Source organism: Musa acuminata, chromosome BXJ1-1 (genome assembly GCF_036884655.1).
Source record: "Musa acuminata AAA Group cultivar baxijiao chromosome BXJ1-1, Cavendish_Baxijiao_AAA, whole genome shotgun sequence".
Lineage (NCBI taxonomy): Eukaryota > Viridiplantae > Streptophyta > Magnoliopsida > Zingiberales > Musaceae > Musa > Musa acuminata.
Genome location: NC_088327.1, coordinates 2,727,498 through 2,749,144, shown reverse-complemented (window position 1 = coordinate 2,749,144; position 21,647 = coordinate 2,727,498). Strand labels below are relative to the sequence as shown.

At 41.4% G+C, this 21,647-nt stretch overlaps 5 protein-coding genes across 6 annotated transcripts; 4 read left to right on the top strand and 1 right to left on the bottom strand.

Moving 5' to 3' along the window:
* Positions 1-758: 758 nt before the first annotated feature.
* Positions 759-1,406, top strand: LOC103980674 (glycine-rich cell wall structural protein 1). The gene has a single exon (XM_009397136.2). It carries the CDS (start codon positions 759-761, stop codon positions 1,404-1,406), a length of 648 nt encoding a protein of 215 aa, XP_009395411.2.
* Positions 1,407-1,929: 523 nt separating this feature from the next.
* Positions 1,930-2,889, top strand: LOC135587871 (flocculation protein FLO11-like). The gene has a single exon (XM_065079704.1). It carries the CDS (start codon positions 1,930-1,932, stop codon positions 2,887-2,889), a length of 960 nt encoding a protein of 319 aa, XP_064935776.1.
* A 2,014-nt stretch (positions 2,890-4,903) lies between these two features.
* Positions 4,904-5,610, bottom strand: LOC135605911 (glycine-rich protein DOT1-like). The gene has a single exon (XM_065096548.1). It carries the CDS (start codon positions 5,558-5,560, stop codon positions 5,102-5,104), a length of 459 nt encoding a protein of 152 aa, XP_064952620.1. The 5' UTR covers positions 5,561-5,610; the 3' UTR covers positions 4,904-5,101.
* Positions 5,611-7,104: 1,494 nt separating this feature from the next.
* Positions 7,105-11,126, top strand: LOC103980684 (pentatricopeptide repeat-containing protein At3g53360, mitochondrial). Of its 2 annotated transcripts, XM_065096412.1 has the most exons (3): positions 7,105-9,746; positions 9,874-9,956; positions 10,575-11,125. In XM_065096412.1, the coding sequence occupies exon 1, from the start codon at positions 7,134-7,136 to the stop codon at positions 9,450-9,452; it is 2,319 nt and encodes a 772-aa protein (XP_064952484.1). In that variant the 5' UTR covers positions 7,105-7,133; the 3' UTR covers positions 9,453-9,746; positions 9,874-9,956; positions 10,575-11,125. The 2 variants fall into 2 exon arrangements, with proteins under 2 accessions (XP_064952484.1, XP_064952539.1); XM_065096467.1 differs by lacking the exon at positions 9,874-9,956 and having other exon boundaries at positions 10,575-11,126.
* An 8,898-nt stretch (positions 11,127-20,024) lies between these two features.
* On the top strand, positions 20,025-21,150 carry LOC103978663 (squamosa promoter-binding protein 1-like). The gene is made up of 2 exons (XM_009394540.3): positions 20,025-20,486; positions 20,688-21,150. The coding sequence occupies exons 1-2, from the start codon at positions 20,128-20,130 to the stop codon at positions 20,887-20,889; spliced, it is 561 nt and encodes a 186-aa protein (XP_009392815.2). The 5' UTR covers positions 20,025-20,127; the 3' UTR covers positions 20,890-21,150.
* Positions 21,151-21,647: the final 497 nt, after the last annotated feature.

Below are 21,647 nucleotides of genomic sequence, written 5' to 3'. Positions count from 1 at the left end.
TTATTAGTCATTTAGGTTTAAATTGATTTAAAATTTTTTAAAAGTGGGATACAATTGGTATTTAAACAAAAAGCTGTAATAAAAATAATTAGTGAGAGTGTCATCCAATGGTTAATTTTGATAATAGAGGATTTTCTCGAGTAGAGATTTCCTCATATAGTTGATCTCTTTACTCTACTCTGTTGACTAAAATACTCTACTCTGTTATTAAGTTTTACCTTTGCTCTATAACGTAAGATACCTAATGTCCCCCCTTCTCACTCTGCACAGTTGCATTTATCCCAATCCGCAATCCATGTTTGACTCTCACCTAATTCGGACTCATATTGGAACCGATTTTAGCCAAATAATTGCTTCTCTTCGTTTGAGGTGGCCACAAATCCACGGACGAATATGCCGGTGTCTCCATCAACGCGGTTCGCTTTGCACCTTCCCGGAGACGTTTCCTTCTCATGCCAATCCTTTCAGCCATTAAAGTCCCTTCGAGGTTAGATAGGAATTGACTTCCAGTGTGCTAAAGGCGGGCTCCGAATCCTAAAAGCCCTGCTTCCAAACCCACTACAACTCTTACGTCCATCGCCATGGCTCTTTTTTGGGTGTGGAAGCACCTTTCTTTCCATCCTTTACTTTGGAGTCGTTCCCACAAGCGCCTCCATGGCCATGAAGACGTAAAGCGATCGATCCCGTTCCCCTTTCTATAAAGGGAGGCCACTCGAACGGAAATAGACCACCACAGCATCAGACTGCGTACGGATTCCATGGCTTTGCCGTGGTCTCTCGTCCTGGTCCTCCTGTGCATCTTACATCTCCATTCAACACCAGATGCACGACGACTGAATGATAAGGACGAAGCCCATGCAGAAAGTCAGCTCTTTTCCCTGAAGGCCGGCAGCGGCGGCGGCGGCGGTAGAGGGTTTGGGATCGGCATAAGCCATAACGGGTCGGGAACAGACGTGGCGATTGGCGCCGGAGTGGGCGGCGGCGTCGGTACCACTCATGGTGGTGGAGCTAGCGCCGGGGGTGGTGCCGGCGTCGGAGCCGGGATCCACGTCGGAAAAGGTGGGGTGGACGTCGCGATAGGGGTCGGCGGAGCTGGTGCGGTGAGTGCTCGCAATGGTAGTGTCCATGCCGGTGGTGGTGGAGGAGCCGGGGTTGGTATCAGCGTTGAACATGGGCACGTCAGCGTGAGCGGCGGAGGTGGACTCGGAGGCGGTGGGGGGAGCGGCGGCAGCGGCGGTGGAGCATCGGGAGGTGGAAGCGGAGTCGGGAGCGCCGGAGGGGTGGTGGCACGCGGTGGAGGGTACGCAAGTGCCGGCGGTAGCGGCGGAGGGGGTGGAGGAGGCGGAGATGGGTCATCAGGTGGGGCTGAGGGAGGTGGTAGCGGCGGCGGCGGCGGTCGAGGTTGATGGAAGCCCGCGCGTCTTCCATGATGCAGCCAAGTTCAAGCATTAACGAAGCAAGATCGTGCCACGACAGTGATATAGTATGTATGATATCGTAAGATGAATCTTTGCTAGATATGACCGTTTACAAGAATCCAGGGTCTTAACTATCGTGTATCAGTCACAGATCGATATAAAGATCAGATCTTGCTCATGTATTGATGTTGAAGTCAAACATAGTCCATCTCATCTCCAGCACATGATATAATCCTATATTATTTCGGGTTTAGATGAGGAGAAATAAGTATCTCTTGTTGTTTTATTTAATAGATTTCATTGGCTGTGACACAACTCCTACATTTCCTTATTAAGAAAAAGATTACATTTTAGATAAATAGTGGAAGACACAACACAAAGTGCTTAGCGACGTGAAATAGCTTAACCATTCAACGTCGCAAACACTGACTCGTGACATAGGGGAACGTAAACTGTGAACGAATGATACACATGGTCATGCAACACACATATATATGGGGCACATAACTTAATGTCGACCGCCGCCGCCAGCGCCACTTCCAGCTCCGCCGCCGACGCCAATGCCAACTCCCACTCCCACACCTATCCCAAAACCGCCACCAGCCCCGTGCCCTCCCCCAAGGCCTCCACCACCGCCTCCGCCACCTCCAAGGCCTCCTCCACCAGCTGCGCCGCCGCCTACGCCACCACCGGCTCCGAACCCTCCTCCATGGCCAGACCCACCGCCGAGTCCACCACCACCTCCACCTCCACCGCCGAAGCCTCCGCCTCCTCCCACGCCACCTGCACCACCGCTGCCGACTCCGCCTCCTGCGCCGAACCCACCGCCATGACCGCTTCCACCACCAGTGCCGCCCCCGCCGCCACCACCGAAACCTCCACCGCCTCCAACTCCACCAGCGGAACCGCCGCCTACACCACCACCAGCCCCGAACCCGCCACCATGACCGCTTCCACCTCCAAGACCGCCACCGCCTTCTCCACCTCCACCGCCGAAGCCTCCGCCTCCTCCCACGCCACCTGCACCACCGCTGCCGACTCCGCCTCCTGCGCCGAACCCTCCTCCGTGACCGCTTCCACCACCAATGCCGCCTCCGCCTCCGCCGCCACCACCGAAACCTCCACCGCCTCCAACTCCACCAGCGGAACCGCCGCCTACACCACCACCAGCCCCGAACCCTCCACCATGACCACTTCCACCTCCAAGACCGCCACCGCCGCCTCCACCTCCGCCAAATCCTCCACCACCTCCGACACCTCCTGCAGAACCACCTCCTACGCCTCCGCCGGCTCCAAACCCTCCCCCGGATCCACTTCCACCGCCTATACCCCCGCCACCTCCACCCCCGAATCCTCCACCACCTCCAACACCACCACCAGCGCCGCCACCAGCACCACCTCCGGCTCCAAATCCTCCACCATGACCTTCGCCGCCACCTCCTCCTCCGCCGAACCCGCCGCCGCCGCCTAGTCCACCACCACGACACCCACCGAAGCGGCAGCCACGTCCGAACGGGCCCCGGCCGAACCCCGCAGGACCATCGAAATCAGCAACAACAGTCGAACTCAGCTCACCGACAACGCCAAGAAGCAGAAGAAAAAGCACAACATGCAAACTACGTTTGTTGGAGGCAGCCATGGCTCACTCCCTTCCACAAGAGACGCAAACCAAAGCTCGATGTCTCAATGTCAAGGCCATCGTCTTCCTTATATAGGCAAACCAAGCACGACAAGATAAGATAGAGAGTCCATCGCCCCCATTGCACCACTTGCAGTTAGTGTTAATGGAGGCATTTAATGGTGCCATATCGTAGCCGCGTTTGAACAGTTGAGAAGGTAGTCGAAGCATTGATGCTAAAACCCTTCTCCGGTGGCCGAGAGTCAAACTTGGAATCCCCCCGACAGCTCAGAGACGATCACTCTCATTAAATTCAAGCTTTTACGGGTATTACTTCCACGTTGACGCATCAAATATGTAGTAATCCTCATGCATATTTGATTTCATTGAGATGAACATTGTACTACTTTGAGAACGAAAAATTTGAAGTGACTGGAGATCAAATGATCACTTGAAGAATAATGTGTGCTGAAATGCTATCCAGCTATGACCAACAATAGTCAACAGAAGTGATGCATGTTTATTAGCAATTGCAAGTGGCTCAAATATGTGATGAGATAGATTTGTTTCCTGAGGAATGGCCTAAAGTATATTTAGGCCATGGTGAAGTTTTGATTGAATGATCAATCATCACAAATCAAAAGACTAATCTTAAAGAAAATTATCTACCATGAACCCCCAACTATTGATATAAGAAGGAAAGTAAAGACTATAAGGTGAACTTCAAACAATATAAATATCATGGAACAACTTCCAACTCTCACATTAATTTTAATTCACTAATGTATTAGGAATGCATTGTGCATGCCATGCTACACAAAAGAGGACATGCAGTTAATGCATTGTGCATCAATGGGTCCTTTTAAAGATGGAATTGAGTGACAAAAAGATATCAAAAGTTTAAAGGGATTCTACTTTTGACATCTTCTCTCTTACAAGGCTAATTTAGATTTCACATGTGAACACAATGCGAGTGTATGAAGCCAACCCAAATGAACAATGCGAGTGTACGAAGCCAACCCAAATTAAGGGTCAACTGGGCCCATAATTGGATTGGTTTGGGTCGAATTCAGGGTCCAAATAGGTCGTTGAACTTTATCAAGTGGTGGCACCATCCAGAGTGAGCGATGGAACCACTTGAGACTTAGCCTCCCAGGTGGTCTAAGCGATGGTATCACCTACTGAGTGATAGTATCGCCGACAGTTATTATTGTCAAGTGATAGTACTACCAGAGCTTAATCTCTTATAAACTTATTTGATTCAAAATAATTTTTTAATACCATTTTAATGGAACTAAGGTTTTTTTTCTCATTTTTTTTTCTACTACGTTAATTCACTCCCTCTTAGTGTCGTTGTTGTTGATCCTAACAATATATTCCGTTAAACTAGTGATTTGTTATTGGAGAAAATAACAGCAAGTATTTTATTAGACATAAATATTTTAATTTTTTATAAATTTATATAATTTTATTAATGTAATGAGTAATAGATTCTGATTGTTCACCGTTCAAATATAATATATATATTTGAGATAATCTGTCACATAACTTATCAGTTTTGTGCACTTTGATCTATTGAGCTATTTTTGTATTTCTGTAGTTTAGTTAATATAATTTTATCTTTAGAAAAAATAAATCTCATTTTGATTATTCTCGCCCAAAAAATCTTTATATATATATATATATATATATTCAGTTAAACTAATGATTTATTATCGGAGAAAATAATAAGAATTTTATCAGACATACATATTTTTAAATTTTTTTATGAATTTATATGATTTTGTTAATAAAAATTATTATATGTAATGAGCAATAAATTCTGATTGTTCCTCGTTCAAATATAATATATATTTGAGATAATCTGTCGCATAACTTGTGATTTGATCTAGCAATAATATTGGTATATGTCAAACCAAATATTACATCGTGCACAAAATATAATTAGGGCAAGCCATCATCGGTTGAAGTAATGCATGCTGATGCTGCGCAACTTATTCTCGACAAGCATACGTACTACGATACAATGAAAGCGACACACAACGCAGTTCATCGTCGGAATCCTTCATGGGTGTCCACCGCCACCAGCTCCTCCGCCGTAGCCGCCGCCTGACCCACCACCGCCACCGTAACCGCCTCCAGCGCCACCTCCATATCCTCCGCCATAACCCGAACCACCTCCATACCCACCGCCAGCGCCAGCTCCTCCTCCGTAGCCTCCGCCTTGTCCACCACCACCTCCACCTCCATAGCCTCCTCCTCCACCCCCACCATACCCGCCGCCGCCACCATACCCAGCTCCACCACCATATCCACCTCCGTGCCCGGCGCCGCCACCATACCCACCTCCACCACCATAACCACCTCCGCCACCGTATCCACCTCCTCCGCCGGAGCCACCCCCATGGCCACGACCTTTGTGGAACCAGCTCTTCTCCTCCAAAGGCGCTTTGCTAGCGAGTTTCCTGGCACCGGCGGAGCAGACGAGGGCGCCAAAGAGGAGGAGGAGGAAGAGCTTGGCCATCTTCAGCACAGTCGACGTGGGATTGGTAGTGATGCGGAGCCTGCAGCACGGGCTGGGTTTAAATAGGCGTTGCATGTGGTGGAGGGTGGCCGGGGCATTAATTCGAGCTCAACTGCGACCGGTCTCTTCTTGCCAATTGCATCTGCCGCCACGGTGGTGACGGATAGAGGAAAAAGACTTTCGAGACTGCACCTCATGATGATCTCGAGCTGCAAGCGTTTTGGGTCACAACCTGCAATTTATTCTTCTGCTGTATTAATTGTTCTCGATATAAATCACATCAAGCCTTACCTTCTTCTCTGGTTTAAACTGTGACATCAAAGCAAAATCTTACGCAATCTTATCTTTAATATATAGATTGATTATTTCCATGATTGGAATCTTTTATCTTTTAGGTAAGAAATGAGCAACTTTATCACCTCTAAGCCAATTAATGCCTGATAGTAAAACTCCTAAATTTGCTTTCAGATTAATAACAATATTTATTTATAATCTCAAGTTAGTCACAGTCAATTGTAATGGCGGCACAGTGGCAGCGCAACCCAAATCCTTACTCTGCTGATAGGACACTCTGCAGCCACTCAAAGCTAGCAAACGTTATCCACAGTACTGTAACTGGTTGCACCAAAAACAGAGCAAACCCCCTGCAGTTCCATAGCCATGGAGTCAATTGGTTGCCCATCATCCCCTTCTCTCCCACCCCATTCTTTCCTCAGTCACCACTCCGCCAAACCAAGAAGAAGTGCACAGCTTCTCCTTCTAACAAGGTCACCAAAACACAGACATAACCTTTTCTTCCTTGCGGTATCTCCCACTCAGCAAGCTCTCAGCAACAGTCTCCATGCAGCTGCCACCTCCCCAGCAGCAGCAGGTGACTTGTCGGTCCTCGTTCCGATCAGGTAACCAGTGTTTGTTCCACATCACAGCGATTGGCAACACCTTCGGCTATGTGTGACCTTAGCAGATCTCGATCTGCACACTTTTGCAGTGCCCTGCTGTTGTCCATCTACTGGGTTACTAATTTCATCGTTCCGGGGATGATAACTAAGGAGCTTCAATCTGCGACCTCAGAACAAGAAGCGGGCACCGACGAAGAGAAGGAAGAAGGCACGGTCGAACCACCAAACCTGAAGATAAAGAAAAGCCGAGGCATGAGGAAGACAACTACTCTACTCTGAAACACTTGGAGGACAATGCAGTCTCAAATATATCCATACATACATACATGCATGAAACCAGCATCAAGTTTGTATTGAACTTTGTTTCATGAATTTATTCCTTTTCCTTTGAACAATGCATAAATATATGTATATATTGCCAATGTTTGCAGCAATGCAGTCTGATAAGAAATCTTTTCTTACAAAAAAGAAATAATATTAAATAAATAAATAATTATATATATATATATGATGTTTAGATGTTAATTTAAATTTGAGATATATTATTTATATAATAATAATATATTAAATAAATTCGGATATTTCGAGAGAGAGCAAAAGGAGGCTAATTTGACCCCCCCATTTTTGGTTTCATTATAACAAACATATGCACATCGCAAAAAGAGCTGTAAACAATGACGGCCGGATTCAAACACTGCCAACGGCTGCTGTTCTCAACTTCCTCCACGGCGTCTTCTTCTCTCCGTTCTCTGCCACCGTCTCTCTCCATCCCAACCCTCAAATCCCAGCAGCAGCAGCAGCAGATCAACGACCTCATCAGCAGCCTCTGCAAGCAGAAGCGCTACCGAGAAGCACTCCGCACCTTCCACTCTCTCCCACCCCCCTCTCCCCACCTCCACCTATACCCCTCCACCTACGCCCACCTCTTCCTCGCCTGCTCCCACCTTCGATCCCTTCCCGACGCCCGTCTCCTCCACCGTCACCTATCCGCCTCCCCCGCCCCTCCCGACGTCGTCCTCCACAACCACATTCTCAACACTTATGGCAAATGCGGCTCGCCTGATGACGCCCGCCGCCTGTTCGACGCAATGCCCGACAGGAACCTCGTCTCTTGGACTTCGATGATCTCCGGCTGCTCGCAGAACGGCAGGGACCTTGAAGCCGTCGAGTTGTATCTTGGGGTGCTCCGCTCGGGGTTGCACCCAGATCAGTTCGCGCTGGGCAGCGTCGTCAGAGCAGGCTCCGGCTTGGGCGACGTCGAACTGGGAAAGCAACTGCATTGCCATGCGTTGAAGTCGGAGAGCGGGGCAGATCGTATTGTACAGAACGCACTCGTCACGATGTATGCAAGGTTGGATAGGATTGACGATGCTGCTATTGTGTTTGAGAGGATTGCAGAGAAAGATGTGATTTCATGGGGCTCAATGATTGCCGGCTTTTCTAAGCAGGGTCATGAACTGGAAGCTCTGCACCTTTTCAAGGAGATGATCAGTTCAGGTGTTCACTGCCCCAACGAGTTCCATTTCGGTAGTGGATTCAGTGCTTGTGGCGATATAGGTATAATAGAGTATGGAGAGCAAATGCATGGTCTTTGTGCCAAGTTTGGGCTCCAAAGTAATGAATTTGCTGGGTGTTCACTAAGTGACATGTATGCTAGGTGTGGAATGCTAGATTGTGCGAAGAAGGCCTTCAGTGAAATAGAAATGCATGATCTAGTTTCGTGGAATTCAATATTGTGTGGTTTCTCTTCTCTTGGTCTATCTAATGAAGTGACGTTATTGTTCTCTGAGATGAGAGATTCAGGTGTGCAGCCTGATGACATCACCATCCGCTGCTTGCTTTGTGCTTGTACTGGCTGTGATTCTTTTCAAAAGGGGCAACTGGTCCATTCTTATTCAGTGAAAATGGGTTGGAAGACAAATATTGCTGTTTCTAACGCTCTACTTATGATGTACACTAAATGCTCAGATCTGTCCGTTGCACTCAATTTCTTCGAAGACACGAGGGATCGAGATATTGTTTCTTGGAACACAGTTCTTTCTGCATGCTTGCAGCACCACCAACCTGAAGAAGTCTTTACGTTCATAAAACTCATGCAGAATCTGGACTACAGGTTTGATCAGATCACTTTAAATGCTATACTCAGTGCTTGTGGTGACTTGGCCTACTTGGAAATGGGGAATCAGGTTCATGCCTATGCCATGAAAGTTGGACTGGAGGTTGACATAATGGTCCGCAATGGTGTAATTGACACTTATGCAAAATGTGGTAACCTAGGGGATGCAAGAAAGTTATTTGAGTTGATGGATGATAAATATGATGTATTCCCATGGAGCAGCTTGATTCTTGGATATGCTCAACTGGGGTATGCAAAAGAATCTCTTGAGCTGTTCATGTGCATGCAAAGTTCGGACATTAAGCCAAATCATGTTACATATGTTGGGGTTCTTACAGCTTGTGGTCATGTTGGATTGGTAGATAAAGGGCTATATTACTACCAAATGATGGAAGCTGAACACGGAGTTGTCCCTACAAGAGAGCACTGTTCATGTGTGATTGATTTACTAGCTCGTGCTGGTAGATTAAATGAGGCTGAAAATTTTATCGATCAAATGCCTTTTGAACCTGATATTGTGATGTGGAAGTCTATCCTAGCCGCATGCAGGATGCACAATAATGTGGAAATTGGAAGGAGAGCAGCAGAAAATATACTAGATATTGATCCTCAAAATTCTGCAGCTTATGTTTTATTATGCAACATCTATGCTTCCTCTGGCCATTGGGATGATTTTGCAAGACTAAGAAAGATGATGAAAAGTAACAGTGTGAAAAAGTCACCTGGAAAGAGCTGGATCAAGGTAAAGGGAAATGTGCATGTCTTCATAGTGGAAGATAGGTCACACCATGAATCTAGAGGTATATATGAAATGCTAGAACTTTTGGAATTAGAGATGCTGGATGCTAGCTATGATCCCAAACCGTCGCTTGCATAAATAAATTTAAGCATCCAAAAGACAGAACCTGCCGCCAAAACATATAAATGTGGTGATCACCACATCATGATGTGGAATCATATTTGTTGAGATAACTGGTGTACTTGAGAACATGGTATTTTATGAAGCTGAAACCAGATTTAGCAACCAGTACAATCTCAAGTTCCTCGGTTGGGTCTTAGAATCTCTTGAACTTGATGAATGATGCTGCAAATTTTCATTCCAGATACAGTAATAGCATTCTCCCTGATTTGTCATGAAGGCCAGGAAGTTTCAGTGCCGAACCACTCCATGGTAATTTTCTAAATCTGTGAGCACTCTTTTATTTAATTCTAGTAATTGGTCAAATGGAAAGTGATTGCTCCCAATTATACGCACTGGCAAATATTCCTCATTTTAATTTATGTTCATTTTCTTGTAGGATCTGTTCAGAATGAAAGATTAATCTATTATCTAACTACCTGGAGGCTTATATGGTTCTTGCAACAGATCCATTTGCATCTGGTATGATTAATCTTCCAGCTTCCTTATTGACCGATCATATAGACAATGTGATCTACATGATATATTATAGTAGAGAAGCACAAGGAGTTTAACCTAATCATCCATGTGCTATTGCTTCGGAACTGTCAATATCTTACTCTTATATTCAGAATAATAGAGAAATACTAGACTTTGCTGCTATTGGCACTGACATATTGAGATGGAAGTGTCCGCTGTAGTGTACCATGAAGTAGTTCAATTTCAAGACTCATTAAGATAATGCTGCCATGCTGATATCTTGTATGGTAAACCTTATGCCATCCGTCATTTGTTGCCTGTTTCTTAGACTCATGATGTCATGGAAAGAAGCAAGCTTACAGAGGGGCTTAATTTTACTCGGTAAAAATAAATCAATCAATGGCCTTAGATTGGTGCCATTTCTTCCACACAAGCACATGTTGCATCTGTAACTCACTAGTCTCTGCCTGTATCTTCATCTTAATTTCTAGCTATCAACACCAATAAATACTATGCTTATTCTGTTTGCTAGCTCATGTCAGAAAACCTTTCTTGAGGGCCTATTATACACATATCTAGCCCTCAAATCCTAAGACTTTTGTTTCGTTCTCTTTCTTGTAGCGAATGCACAAGAGCATTCTGATTCCTGAAGACAATACCACCATCACTACCTCGAGCAGCTGCGTCATCAACAGAAGCACAGCAAAACTTACAGTACCAGCACCAACATGCAAAATATGATCCAAGAGCACCAGAACTTCCACTGCTGTTAGAATTATGGAAAGGCCATTAACACAAGATCAAGAAGCTCTCAGATACCCTCAGTGCGACTCATTGGGTACTATGTTCTGCTAGTACTAGGACTGCAGCCTCTGGCAGCTGCGCCCTTCCACAAGGAAGCAAATGCCATTAAACTCACGGTGTCGCCCTGGAACATTCCGGTCGGCAGCAGATGTAGGAAGAACAAGCACATCAAGAGGGGGGGAGCGACCGTGTTCGTGGCACCCGATCAAACCTGTTCATCTGACTCTTCTATTTTGCTAATTCCAAAGAACGGGTGTGATATACAAGTATATTTTAAGAATCATGTGTGGGTTATTCCAATTGTGTTCTTAACGCGGCCTGGTTATTTACATTGTAGAGTTAAAATGAATATATATATTACACCTTTTCAAGATTATACCCAGGTTATGCAATATCTTGGACTTGGACTTCTTTATCTCAACCCTCCCATTTATACAGGAGTTATATAATGTTCGTCTACCTGACGATATACATTTGAATTTTTTTTTAATAGGTTATTGTGTGAATCTCTGGTGTCGTTGTGTCTGATATCCTTTCGGCTTTGGTGATAAATTTTTCTGAAGATAAAAAAATGGTGAATATAAACTTTATAATGGGTAAAATAGTCATGGATTTTAGTCTACTAGCATGTATCAAACTTACATAAAAGATATAAGAACATAATATATGCAAATTGAATAGATGTGGGTACCTTAAGAAAAAAACAATTATAATATCATCAAATCGAAACCTAGATCCAATTTTCTACTCATTTAATCCCAAATCTTTTGGTACCCAAAATCAAATCTCAACCTACTACTGTATCTAAAAAATTGGATCAAATAGACATAAATGTCAAAAAAAAATCTCAATATCATTAAATGACTGCATTACATGATTGAGAGGCCAGGGGAACCTGGACTCAGTAGGAATAATTTTTTCTATTCTTTCTTTTATATATGAAGACAAAATGAAAATAATATTACACCTCCTATAGAGATACCACATGAATGCACACACATTTTTCTCTTCCTACAATGTGCAATTAATGAGACCTCAGCATTTGAGGGGTTTAAGCCTTTCTTTTTGGTATTATTCTCACATTTGAACAACATTCAATTAACCTTCATTTACACACATTCAGTTCTCTCAATTGGAAGGTTACACAGACAAATTTTATATCGTGTCTTATCCAATCCAATGTTACCTTATACACCCCCACACCACATATTACCTCAAAGATGAAGATGATGTGGCCATGGCCATGAGTAGGGTGGCTTTTTTTGGGTGCTCTTTTTTGTATGTTATCCTCTCTCTCTCTCTCTCTCTCTCTCTCTCTCTCTCTCTCTCTCTCTCTCTCTCTCTCTCTCTTCCATCACTATAAAAACATACTCTTCTCATGGTCTCTACCGTAAGATTTAGCAAAGAATTTTTCTGGTCAAAGATGGAGTGTAAGAAGGCAATCATATGCTCTTTCTTGCTAGTGTTACTCATTATGGCCTCTGGTCTCTCTCTCTCTCTCTCTCTCTCTCTCTCTCTCTCTCTCTCTCTCTCTCATTCCGTCACAAACACAAACACAAGCACAAATCGATGCACATAACATTGATTGACTCAAACTTAACATTTATACGGCTATAATATTTGCTTATGTTCATAGATTCAAAGATGTTGAGGTTCGTAACCCTAGTAATTATTTGTTTTGTTCTGTGATGATCGTACCAATATATATATATATATATATCCATCCCTTTGACACCAACTCTTAGTTTAATTTGCAGCATATATTGATGTATATAGGCATACATAGGCCAAGAACTTTGTTGAAGAAAACCAATGCATGACAAAGATCATCAACAAGATGGAATATCGAAATAATGACTCCGCTTGAATCGATCCCAAAGTGAATCGAGGATGCACATGAACTGACTTCCATCCTGCTTGTGTTTGTGGCTTTGGCAGAAGAGGTGGCACAAGTTGATGCTAAGACGTGCGTCCGTTTCAGCAGGTCATTTCGTGGATTCTGCGTGAAGAACAGCAAGTGCAATGAAGCGTGCTTAAGTGAAGGATGGCAGCTGGGGAAGTGCGTCCCCCTCCTCGTGTGCTTGTGCTTCAAAATTTGCTAAGGAGGCATTGCTGCTAGTGATGCCAGTGCCAATGTTATCTATGTACTTCGTCTTCAACTTTAAATAAGTTTGGATTAGGGATTAGTTCTTCGCAGCAGCCAAAGATCTATGGAAGTTGTCTTTTGTTAATGGTATCTATTGGTGGATCTTTCTGTGCGTGATGTGAATTTAGTGTCTTTTAGTTCTTTACCCACTCATCATTTTCTCGATAAATCTTGAACCATTAATTCAAAACGCTTAAGATGAATATAATTATAGTATATCTATTGGATTTTTCATCTTTCTTTATCATTTATCAACATTGTTCTTGATATCTTGAAAGACAAAGTAAGTTTGATTAGTCATCTATCTTCAAATTTGATGATTTTGATATTAATAAATTCAAATTTTATTATCATTAGTGTGAAAGTACGAAGGCTCGTGAAGAATTATCAGTTTTGATTAAGTTCGCATGATCTTACTCTTTCGTATACCACCGAGGGCAAGGATGGATGATGCTAAATGCTTCGCCCTACTTTTCAATCGATCAATATAGAACTAAATGTCTTTTATCATATTCCAACCTTTTAACATCTACTGCTAATAAGAAATGACACCATAAAATGTTGAAATAATTATTAAATGTCTCATCATTCTAAGAAAATCACTAATTATATATCATGATCAAACCCAACTCAATCGTATGATTGGTTCGTCAATTTATTAAGCTCAAATCATTAATTAAAAAATATTTAAATTTAAACTACTAATAGAATTATTAATTTTTCTCGCTTTCCATATGAGATTATAATTTTTCTAGATATTTTCGTCAAATACCAATAAGGCCTATAATCAAACCTCATAGCTTAATATTGTCTCTAAACTCGTTAATGAATGATTTTTTGTTCAAATCTCTATCGATACTAAGTTGACTCTAATATAATTTGTTACCACTCGATTCGATAGAATGATTAACTAAATAATTAATTGATCCTAAATCATTAATCTAAAATTAAGTATATATACCTAACTTTTCGATAGAACATTATATTCATGATGTTCAAATATTTGGCTTTGTAATTCGGAAAGATATCACAATGAATGGATCCAATCAATGATAAAAGAACAAAACTAAAAATCAAATCGGAAGAACTTCATGATCTACTAAATTTATGGTCACATTAATCGATTTGAAAAATGTATCAAATGCCACCATTACTCTCTCTCTCTCTCTCTCTCTCTCTCTCTCTCTCTCTCACACACACACACACACCTATCCCTCTCACTTTTGTACCTTTCATGGACCACTCGACAGTGCCTTCTTCCCTTCTCTTAGCTCTTAGAGAGAGATTGTGATCTCACAATGACATATGACACTTAAAACAACATGCTTTTGATCCCAAATAGGATGAAGCAACACTACAAATGATTAAAATGTAATGTCTTCATCGCAAACCACAGTAGCCGAACGACTAATGATTCATGTGATCAAAGTAATTAGGTAATCCATCATAATGCCGCTCACAGTCCAAGTAGAGAATGAATTCTACTTGCTCTCCTGAAAGCGAAAGAAGTTGAAGACTCTTCTGTCCAAAGAAAAACCAAATGTGAGAATGATCGGTTGCATACACTATTTTCTCTTCAAAATAAAAATCACTTTGGTTAAAATAGAGAAAATTTTATTCTTTTTTTTGGTGCATGAAAAAAAAAGGTAATCCATCTTAAACTCCGCTCGAACTGAATTATCGAGTCTCGATCGCCTTTCTCATGCTTACAAACAACTATTAACGTGACACAGAATCAAATTCTAGCAATGATAAGTTCATGTTCTACTCGACAAAAAAATTATCTGAATTCTAATATTTAATATTAAGTCAACTTTGGTATCATTTATCGGTACCCATAATCGACTTATGTAAGTCTTCAACTTTCAATATTACAATACATGTCGAAGAGACGATAGATTAAGAAGGATGGTGTCACTTATAATAATGTAGTTGTTGGATCTATCAGCTTCCGATAGATAGATGAATCATTACAATTCGTAGGAGATGGTTCTGGAGGAGGATTGTGGTACTTTTAAAGAACGGGAGAGAGAGAGAGAGAGAGAGAGAGAGATACGAGGAAAGTGGTCCTAAGATCATCTTCACCAACACATTGGGTTGATCCATCAATTCCTCGGTCCCTCGCCGACTGATCACAAAAGCATCGGCCTTCATCTTCATGTTACGTTGTCTGCCCTCGTACTAGCAACTATTCATTTGGACTCCATCCAACGATCTTATTCGTATACGTCGTATGATCTTCCAATTCATCCTCTTCAATTCTCTACATGTGTCTTTGTCGGAGAAATGGTTAAGAACAATACAATATTATCCTTCCATCATCCATTGAGAACATAATTAAGCGCTAAATTGTATGGATTAATTAACACCGAGTGATTAATCAATATTATTTTATATATATATTTATTTATTTTTCCAAAAGAGAAAGATGGTATATTATTGACTATATAAGCATCAAAAGCTATATATATATATATATATATATATATATATATATATATATATATGTATATATATATATGTATATATATATGTATATATATATATGTATATATATATGTATATATATATATGTATATATATATATATATATGTATATATGTATGTATATATATATATGTATATATATATGTATATATATATAATAATAATAATAATAATTGTTGTGGGAAACAACTTTGAGCCGCAGCCTCGGGGCTGACGCGGACGCGGCTCAGTTCGGGTCCGGACGACGGGGATCTCCCTGGGGCGTTCCTCGAGCCCGTTGAGGCGGTCGGGTGCGGTGTCCGATCGGGACGGTGTAGCCGTCTCCTCCAGCAGGAACTCCTCGCTTGCGCGTCCGGAGGGGACCTTCGGCTTCGCACCTACACAAAGGTCGGGTCGAGGCGCTCGGTCTGACCCCTCCGACGATCAAGTTAGCAGATGTGGAGAGGGTTTCAGATGAAGAAGTGTTTTTTGAGTATCTGTCCCTCCTCCTCCCCTCTTTTTGATGAATGAGAGGGTATTTATAGGGAAGCTCACTACTTCCTGAGCTGCTCGCTTGCAGGGGGTAGGCTGGTAACGTCTGACTTTGTGTTGGCGTGGCGTGAAGAATTGAGCTTTGGCAGGATGTTAATGCGCCTCGGTCGACGTTCCGATCTGTATTGATCAGGTGCTGTTCCGTGAGACGTCATCTGACGTCAGCCGAGTTTTATCATAATTACTATCCTCATCAATAATAATAATAATAAAATACATTCAAAAAATTCCAAGATGGAGGACTGGATTGGGTTTGCGGCATCATGCGACAGGATACTTCTTCTTCCCAAGGAACAAATGGAATGAGCTCTCTCATTTGTAGTAAGTAATAAGAGCACTTAAAAATCTCAAACTCTACATGATACGAGGAGAAATCTCAATCTACTTACTAATAAAGTTGAAAGCAAAGCTTAAGGTTCACAATCGAACACATCACTCGAAAGCAATTCCCTCTCTACACGGCACTCACTATATGGGTTCATGAAACGAAGGTACATCTCTCCAGGACATGTTGGCCAACTCCATGGACCCACAGAGTTGGATGCACTCGATGAACTCTTCCGTAACTCCATGTTGGCTAATTATGCGAGTTCGCATGGATTTCTAATGCTATCTTTCTAATTTTATGTTATGTTTAGGGGAAATGAGATTTATGACCGTCAATCAAATCGAAGAAAAGATAAGCGATGAAGATGAGATTTGATTCCAAAATTTTATTAACGATAGTTATTGATAAGATATATTTTGGGTCTACAACCGATAGTTATTTATCAATATTCCGTCACGAGGGTCTGGCCTACCTCAGCATTCAACTTGACTCCCGACATCGATCGGTGAATCAAGCTGTGCTGACTCATCAATTGCGACATATCTGTTCACCAACCGTTATGATACCAAAAATACTAAATAACAGTCACAAATTTGTATATATTTTTATTATGATATTATGTATGGATTAAATATTTTATGATCAATTCTTATTTGATAAGTGAGATTAAGTATTTATAGAAAATAAAAAGGAAATATTTATATAAAAAAATTACGAGATGAGATTTTAAGCATTAGTGATAACAAAATCATCAAATTATGTATGGTATAATCGAAGGAAAATAAATGGAGAGCACATTACTGGAAATAGATTGCGGCTAAAAAGCTTTTTTGGAGAAGACCGACCCGACTTCACTTCACTTCATCATCACATAAACCATTGGCAACACTGAATGAATGAATGACACGGGTCGGTAACGAAAAGATGATCTCGTCGTCCTGCATGAGACGTAGCCGTCGTCCCCGCAGAGTAATACGCATCGCCCTCGTCCGCTTCTCATGGGGGGTACGTCGTCGAGGCCCACACGGTTCCTGTGTGCCCGACGCCAACCCGTCACGCCGGATAAGCTGCCAAACTCCATTCACTGACCAGGGACAAGGAAGTGGGACAAATCCTGAAGAGCGTGCAGCTCAGCTTCAACAGCGGACTCTGTGTGTGTGCGAGAGTGAGAGAGAGAGAAGCGGCGCGGAGTCGGTCCTCGTACGCCATCGACGCCCTCCGCACATGATCGGATCGCGTGCGGTGCAGCTGTCGCGGTCCTGCTGTCGTGGGTGGCTTAGAGGAGGAGGAGAGCGGCGGAGACGGGGTAAAGAGACGTTTCGAGGGGACGACGGGCCCCGCGACGCGTGCGCTCGGCGGTGGAGTTAACGATTCATCACGGTCGCGTCCGACCCGGTGGTCCCCGGCGGTGCCACTCACCGCCCCCCCTCCCATTATTTCCACCCTTTCCCTCAGCCCCACCCATACCTTCTCCTTCTCATCCTAATACTAATAATAATAATAATAATTAATATGATTAATATTTTGGATCATTATTAGTCAGCCAAACTCATCCATGTAGCCTAAACTAGAGAGAAAAATAATTTTTGATTATATTTTATTATTATTCTAAATAGAAAAACTCATCGACACTATCAAATATACTTTGGATGCTAGTTTTACATATGATACTTGTGATAATAAAAACTTAACTTGATAGAGTCGCGATGATCTAATAATAACATTAATAATTATTTGTATTAATCTCATAAATAATAATAATCATCATCATCATTTTTTTATTTTTTATACCCTGGGATAGCAAACAAGCATCAAAAGTTTAGCTTAAAAAAGGTAGGAAGGAGAGTGGTCCAATTTGACTTCATTACGCATCATCATATATTCTAATCTTCCGTTACTAAATTGTTGGATGTGACAAATGTGTGACAGTGAAATTACGATACCACCAACGGATCGAAGAGGATAAAAAAAATCGAAGATTCAAATTAAAGAAAATAAAATAAAAAAAATTATTAAAATGAACATGATCGAATTGATAATGTCTTATAGACGCACATGACGAGTTCATGTTCCACTCGAAGACATAAATGAGTAGTCTTATCCTTATATTATCATATCCAATTTGATATATTTCTCATTAACTTATATATATATATATATATATATATATATATATATATATATATATATATATATATCTTAGATTTTCAACATAATTTTATCATAAAGCACATCTCATAGATATTTGAGTAGCCTCCAAATCATCACCTTCAATTATAGAATTAATGATTTTGACACTACTAAATTTGGATTCGAATTATATATTTTGATTGATACAAAAATTAAATTACTATACCAAGATTCAAACCCATTCATTTGATTTGTTAACCACTACATCATGAAATTTTTTTATATATTAATTTTTTTATCCAATCGTCACACCGATTTATTGATTGTATTTCGTTCATTTCGATATGAACCGAATCGGACTATAAATATATAATTTTTGATTTGTTATTAGATGAAACAAACAATTATGTAGTTATAATTAAAAATATTACTAATAATATAAAAAAAGACATATGTACAATTGAGGTAAGACAACAAAAAAGAAAGAAAGAGAAGATGGGTACATTGCACAACCCATTTGAAGAACATTGTACCTTTTAGTCTTATCTTCATTATAAAATATCAAATAAGTTTAATTAGCCTTATCTCAATAAAAAAAAAATCAAATCATAATATAATGAGTCACATTTGACACTTAACTCTAAAGTAAATGGCCAACATAAAAATATTTGAGTTTATAATATTATCATCAATATAACTCATCAAATTTGATACTTAGCCATTGAGGAAGAATCAAAAGTCCTCAATTGACAAGCCCAATAAGAAAGAAAATTCCCAACTTATATAGACTTATATTCTCTTCATTAAAGTGACAATCCCTTCCCAAGGAAAAGATGCTTTTGTGTTGCCTCTTGCAAATGGGCCAACCCCTCTCTCGCTATCTTTATCACTTATTCTTCACCTCTCCATCACTCTTCACTCTCTCTCTCTTGATTTCCTTTCTCACGTCTTCCTAACTCTCACCCTATTCACATTCACTCCATCCATCGGTTTCTATGGACCAAAAAATACCCAAGCAAGAAGTATATTTTTCCTTCATTGTATTGCAAATTGTTGTGCTAAAGGTGGAAATTTAATCCTCGACAAAAGGTAGATTAATCAATTATATTATCGATAGATTAGATGGTGTGGTGTAAAATATGGTAAATAATTTGGCAAAGATAATGATTTTCCTTTTTTATGTTTCTATTTTATATAATAATTCATTTTTCTCTATTTATATTATACTTTACACACACACTACCTATTTAATTATAATTAAAATATCAAATAGCATTTGTTTTTGATTTAGAAGATAAAGTAAATCTTTTTTCTATTTTTATGAAAATTTGAGAGGATAGTTTTGTTGATATATTACCATATACTAAAATCTATTTTTTATAAAAATAAGTGATGTAGATAGGATTTTTTTTTTCTTCAAAAAGTAGGTGATTATGAGTTAAAAAACATTTATTATTATTATTATTATTGAATATTTATGTTTGTTTCACCTTCAATTATTTTATGAACGTAAAATATTATAAATAAATAAATAAATATTAAATAGGACCCACCAATAATTATTCTAAAATGTGAAAATTGAGTATGTAAATATCCCACAAAATAAAGGTTGGGTTTTTGTGGTCCTCACAACCCTCCGACTACCTTTTCCTCTCCTTTTTTGCCTTTTTCTTCCTCTCCATCTCTTCTTCCCCTCTCAACAATCCCACTAATTCTCCCTCCTCCTCCTCCCTCTACCTCTTGCTCTCATGGAGCACCGGAGGCCGTCGACCGAGCCCTCAAGGAAGAGCACGAAGGAGAAGACGAGGAAGGACACGGCGGTCGTCACGGGCAACGACGAGGACGACGAGGAGCAGGAGGAAGCCGCGGCGGAGGCGGACAAGAAGCGAAGGCCGCCCTCCTCCTCCTCCTCAGCTGCTCGCAGAGGAGTGAGCGGCGGCGGCGGAGGAGGAGCGCCGCAACCCTGCTGTCAGGCCGAGAATTGCACCGCTGACCTCACCGAGGCGAAGCGCTACCACCGTCGGCACAAGGTCTGCGAGGCCCACTCCAAGGCCGCCGTCGTCATGGTCGCCGGCCTCCGCCAGAGGTTCTGCCAGCAATGCAGCAGGTAAAAGAATACACGACATCAGACGCACAGTACTCGTAGTCGACGATTTGAAGGGGAAAGGAGACTCACTTCAGACGAGCAACGAGTGGAATCCGCTTGTGCTTGTTCGGATCGACGAGTTAACGACTCTCGAGTCTTCGCGGAAGGCTTTGTTCTGCCTCTCCGTTTCTTGCTCCTCGTCCGCTGACATGCTCCGTGCAGGTTCCACGAGCTAGCCGAGTTCGACGACTCCAAGCGGAGCTGCCGCCGCCGCCTGGCCGGCCACAACGAGCGGCGCCGGAAGAGCTCCTCCGACGCGCAGGCCGGCGAAGGCTCGAACCGGTGCAGGCAGGCAGATCAAGACGGGAGGATGCAGATAAGCCTCCCCGGGAAGCCCACGTACAAGCACTTCCAGATCAGATGAGATGGTTGCCATCCCCATCGAAACATGCTCTCTCTCTTCTGTCACGCCATGCCTTCCTTCCTTCCGCACCGAGTAATGTCAAACTTTCTCTACCATGTATTGTGTCAAAGACGTGTATTCAAGCCGTGCGTTGTTAGTGTTATGGTTTGAGGGGTAAATGTAAATGCAGATGCCACATATGGCTTGCTTCGAGACTCTTTCTTAGCACTTGTTCTTGGAGCTCTGTGAAGGGTATTTATTATTACTGCTTATTTGTACTGCGATCTTAAGCTTCCATGTCATGTGACCATTGTGCAGTTTATTTGCAGATACTGGAATTATATTTCAATTTAATCAGTCAAAAAATCAAATTTGTACTTTATTCTTCTGCCTTAATATATATATATATATATATATATATATATGGTTTGTCTGCCATTGAATAATAGATATGATTTGTTAGTAGTAGTCATTCACGCTACTGTTCTATCAGAGAATTCAGGATAAGCAGTTACCCTTTTCGTTCATTATTTATTATTATTATTGTTTGGATGAGTACAATATTTAATTTGATTTGAATTTTCACGGTACAATTAATTCTTCTCCCTCAACAAATAAATTCTTTCTTTTTTATTTATTTATTAAAAATAAAAAAAATATATTTAACTATTTACCAATGGTTTTTATATTAATTCAAACAGCAAAATAATTGTATAAATTACACATTAAAGTTAATAAATGGACAAATGATGTTAAATGGTCTTAAATTTTCTGACACA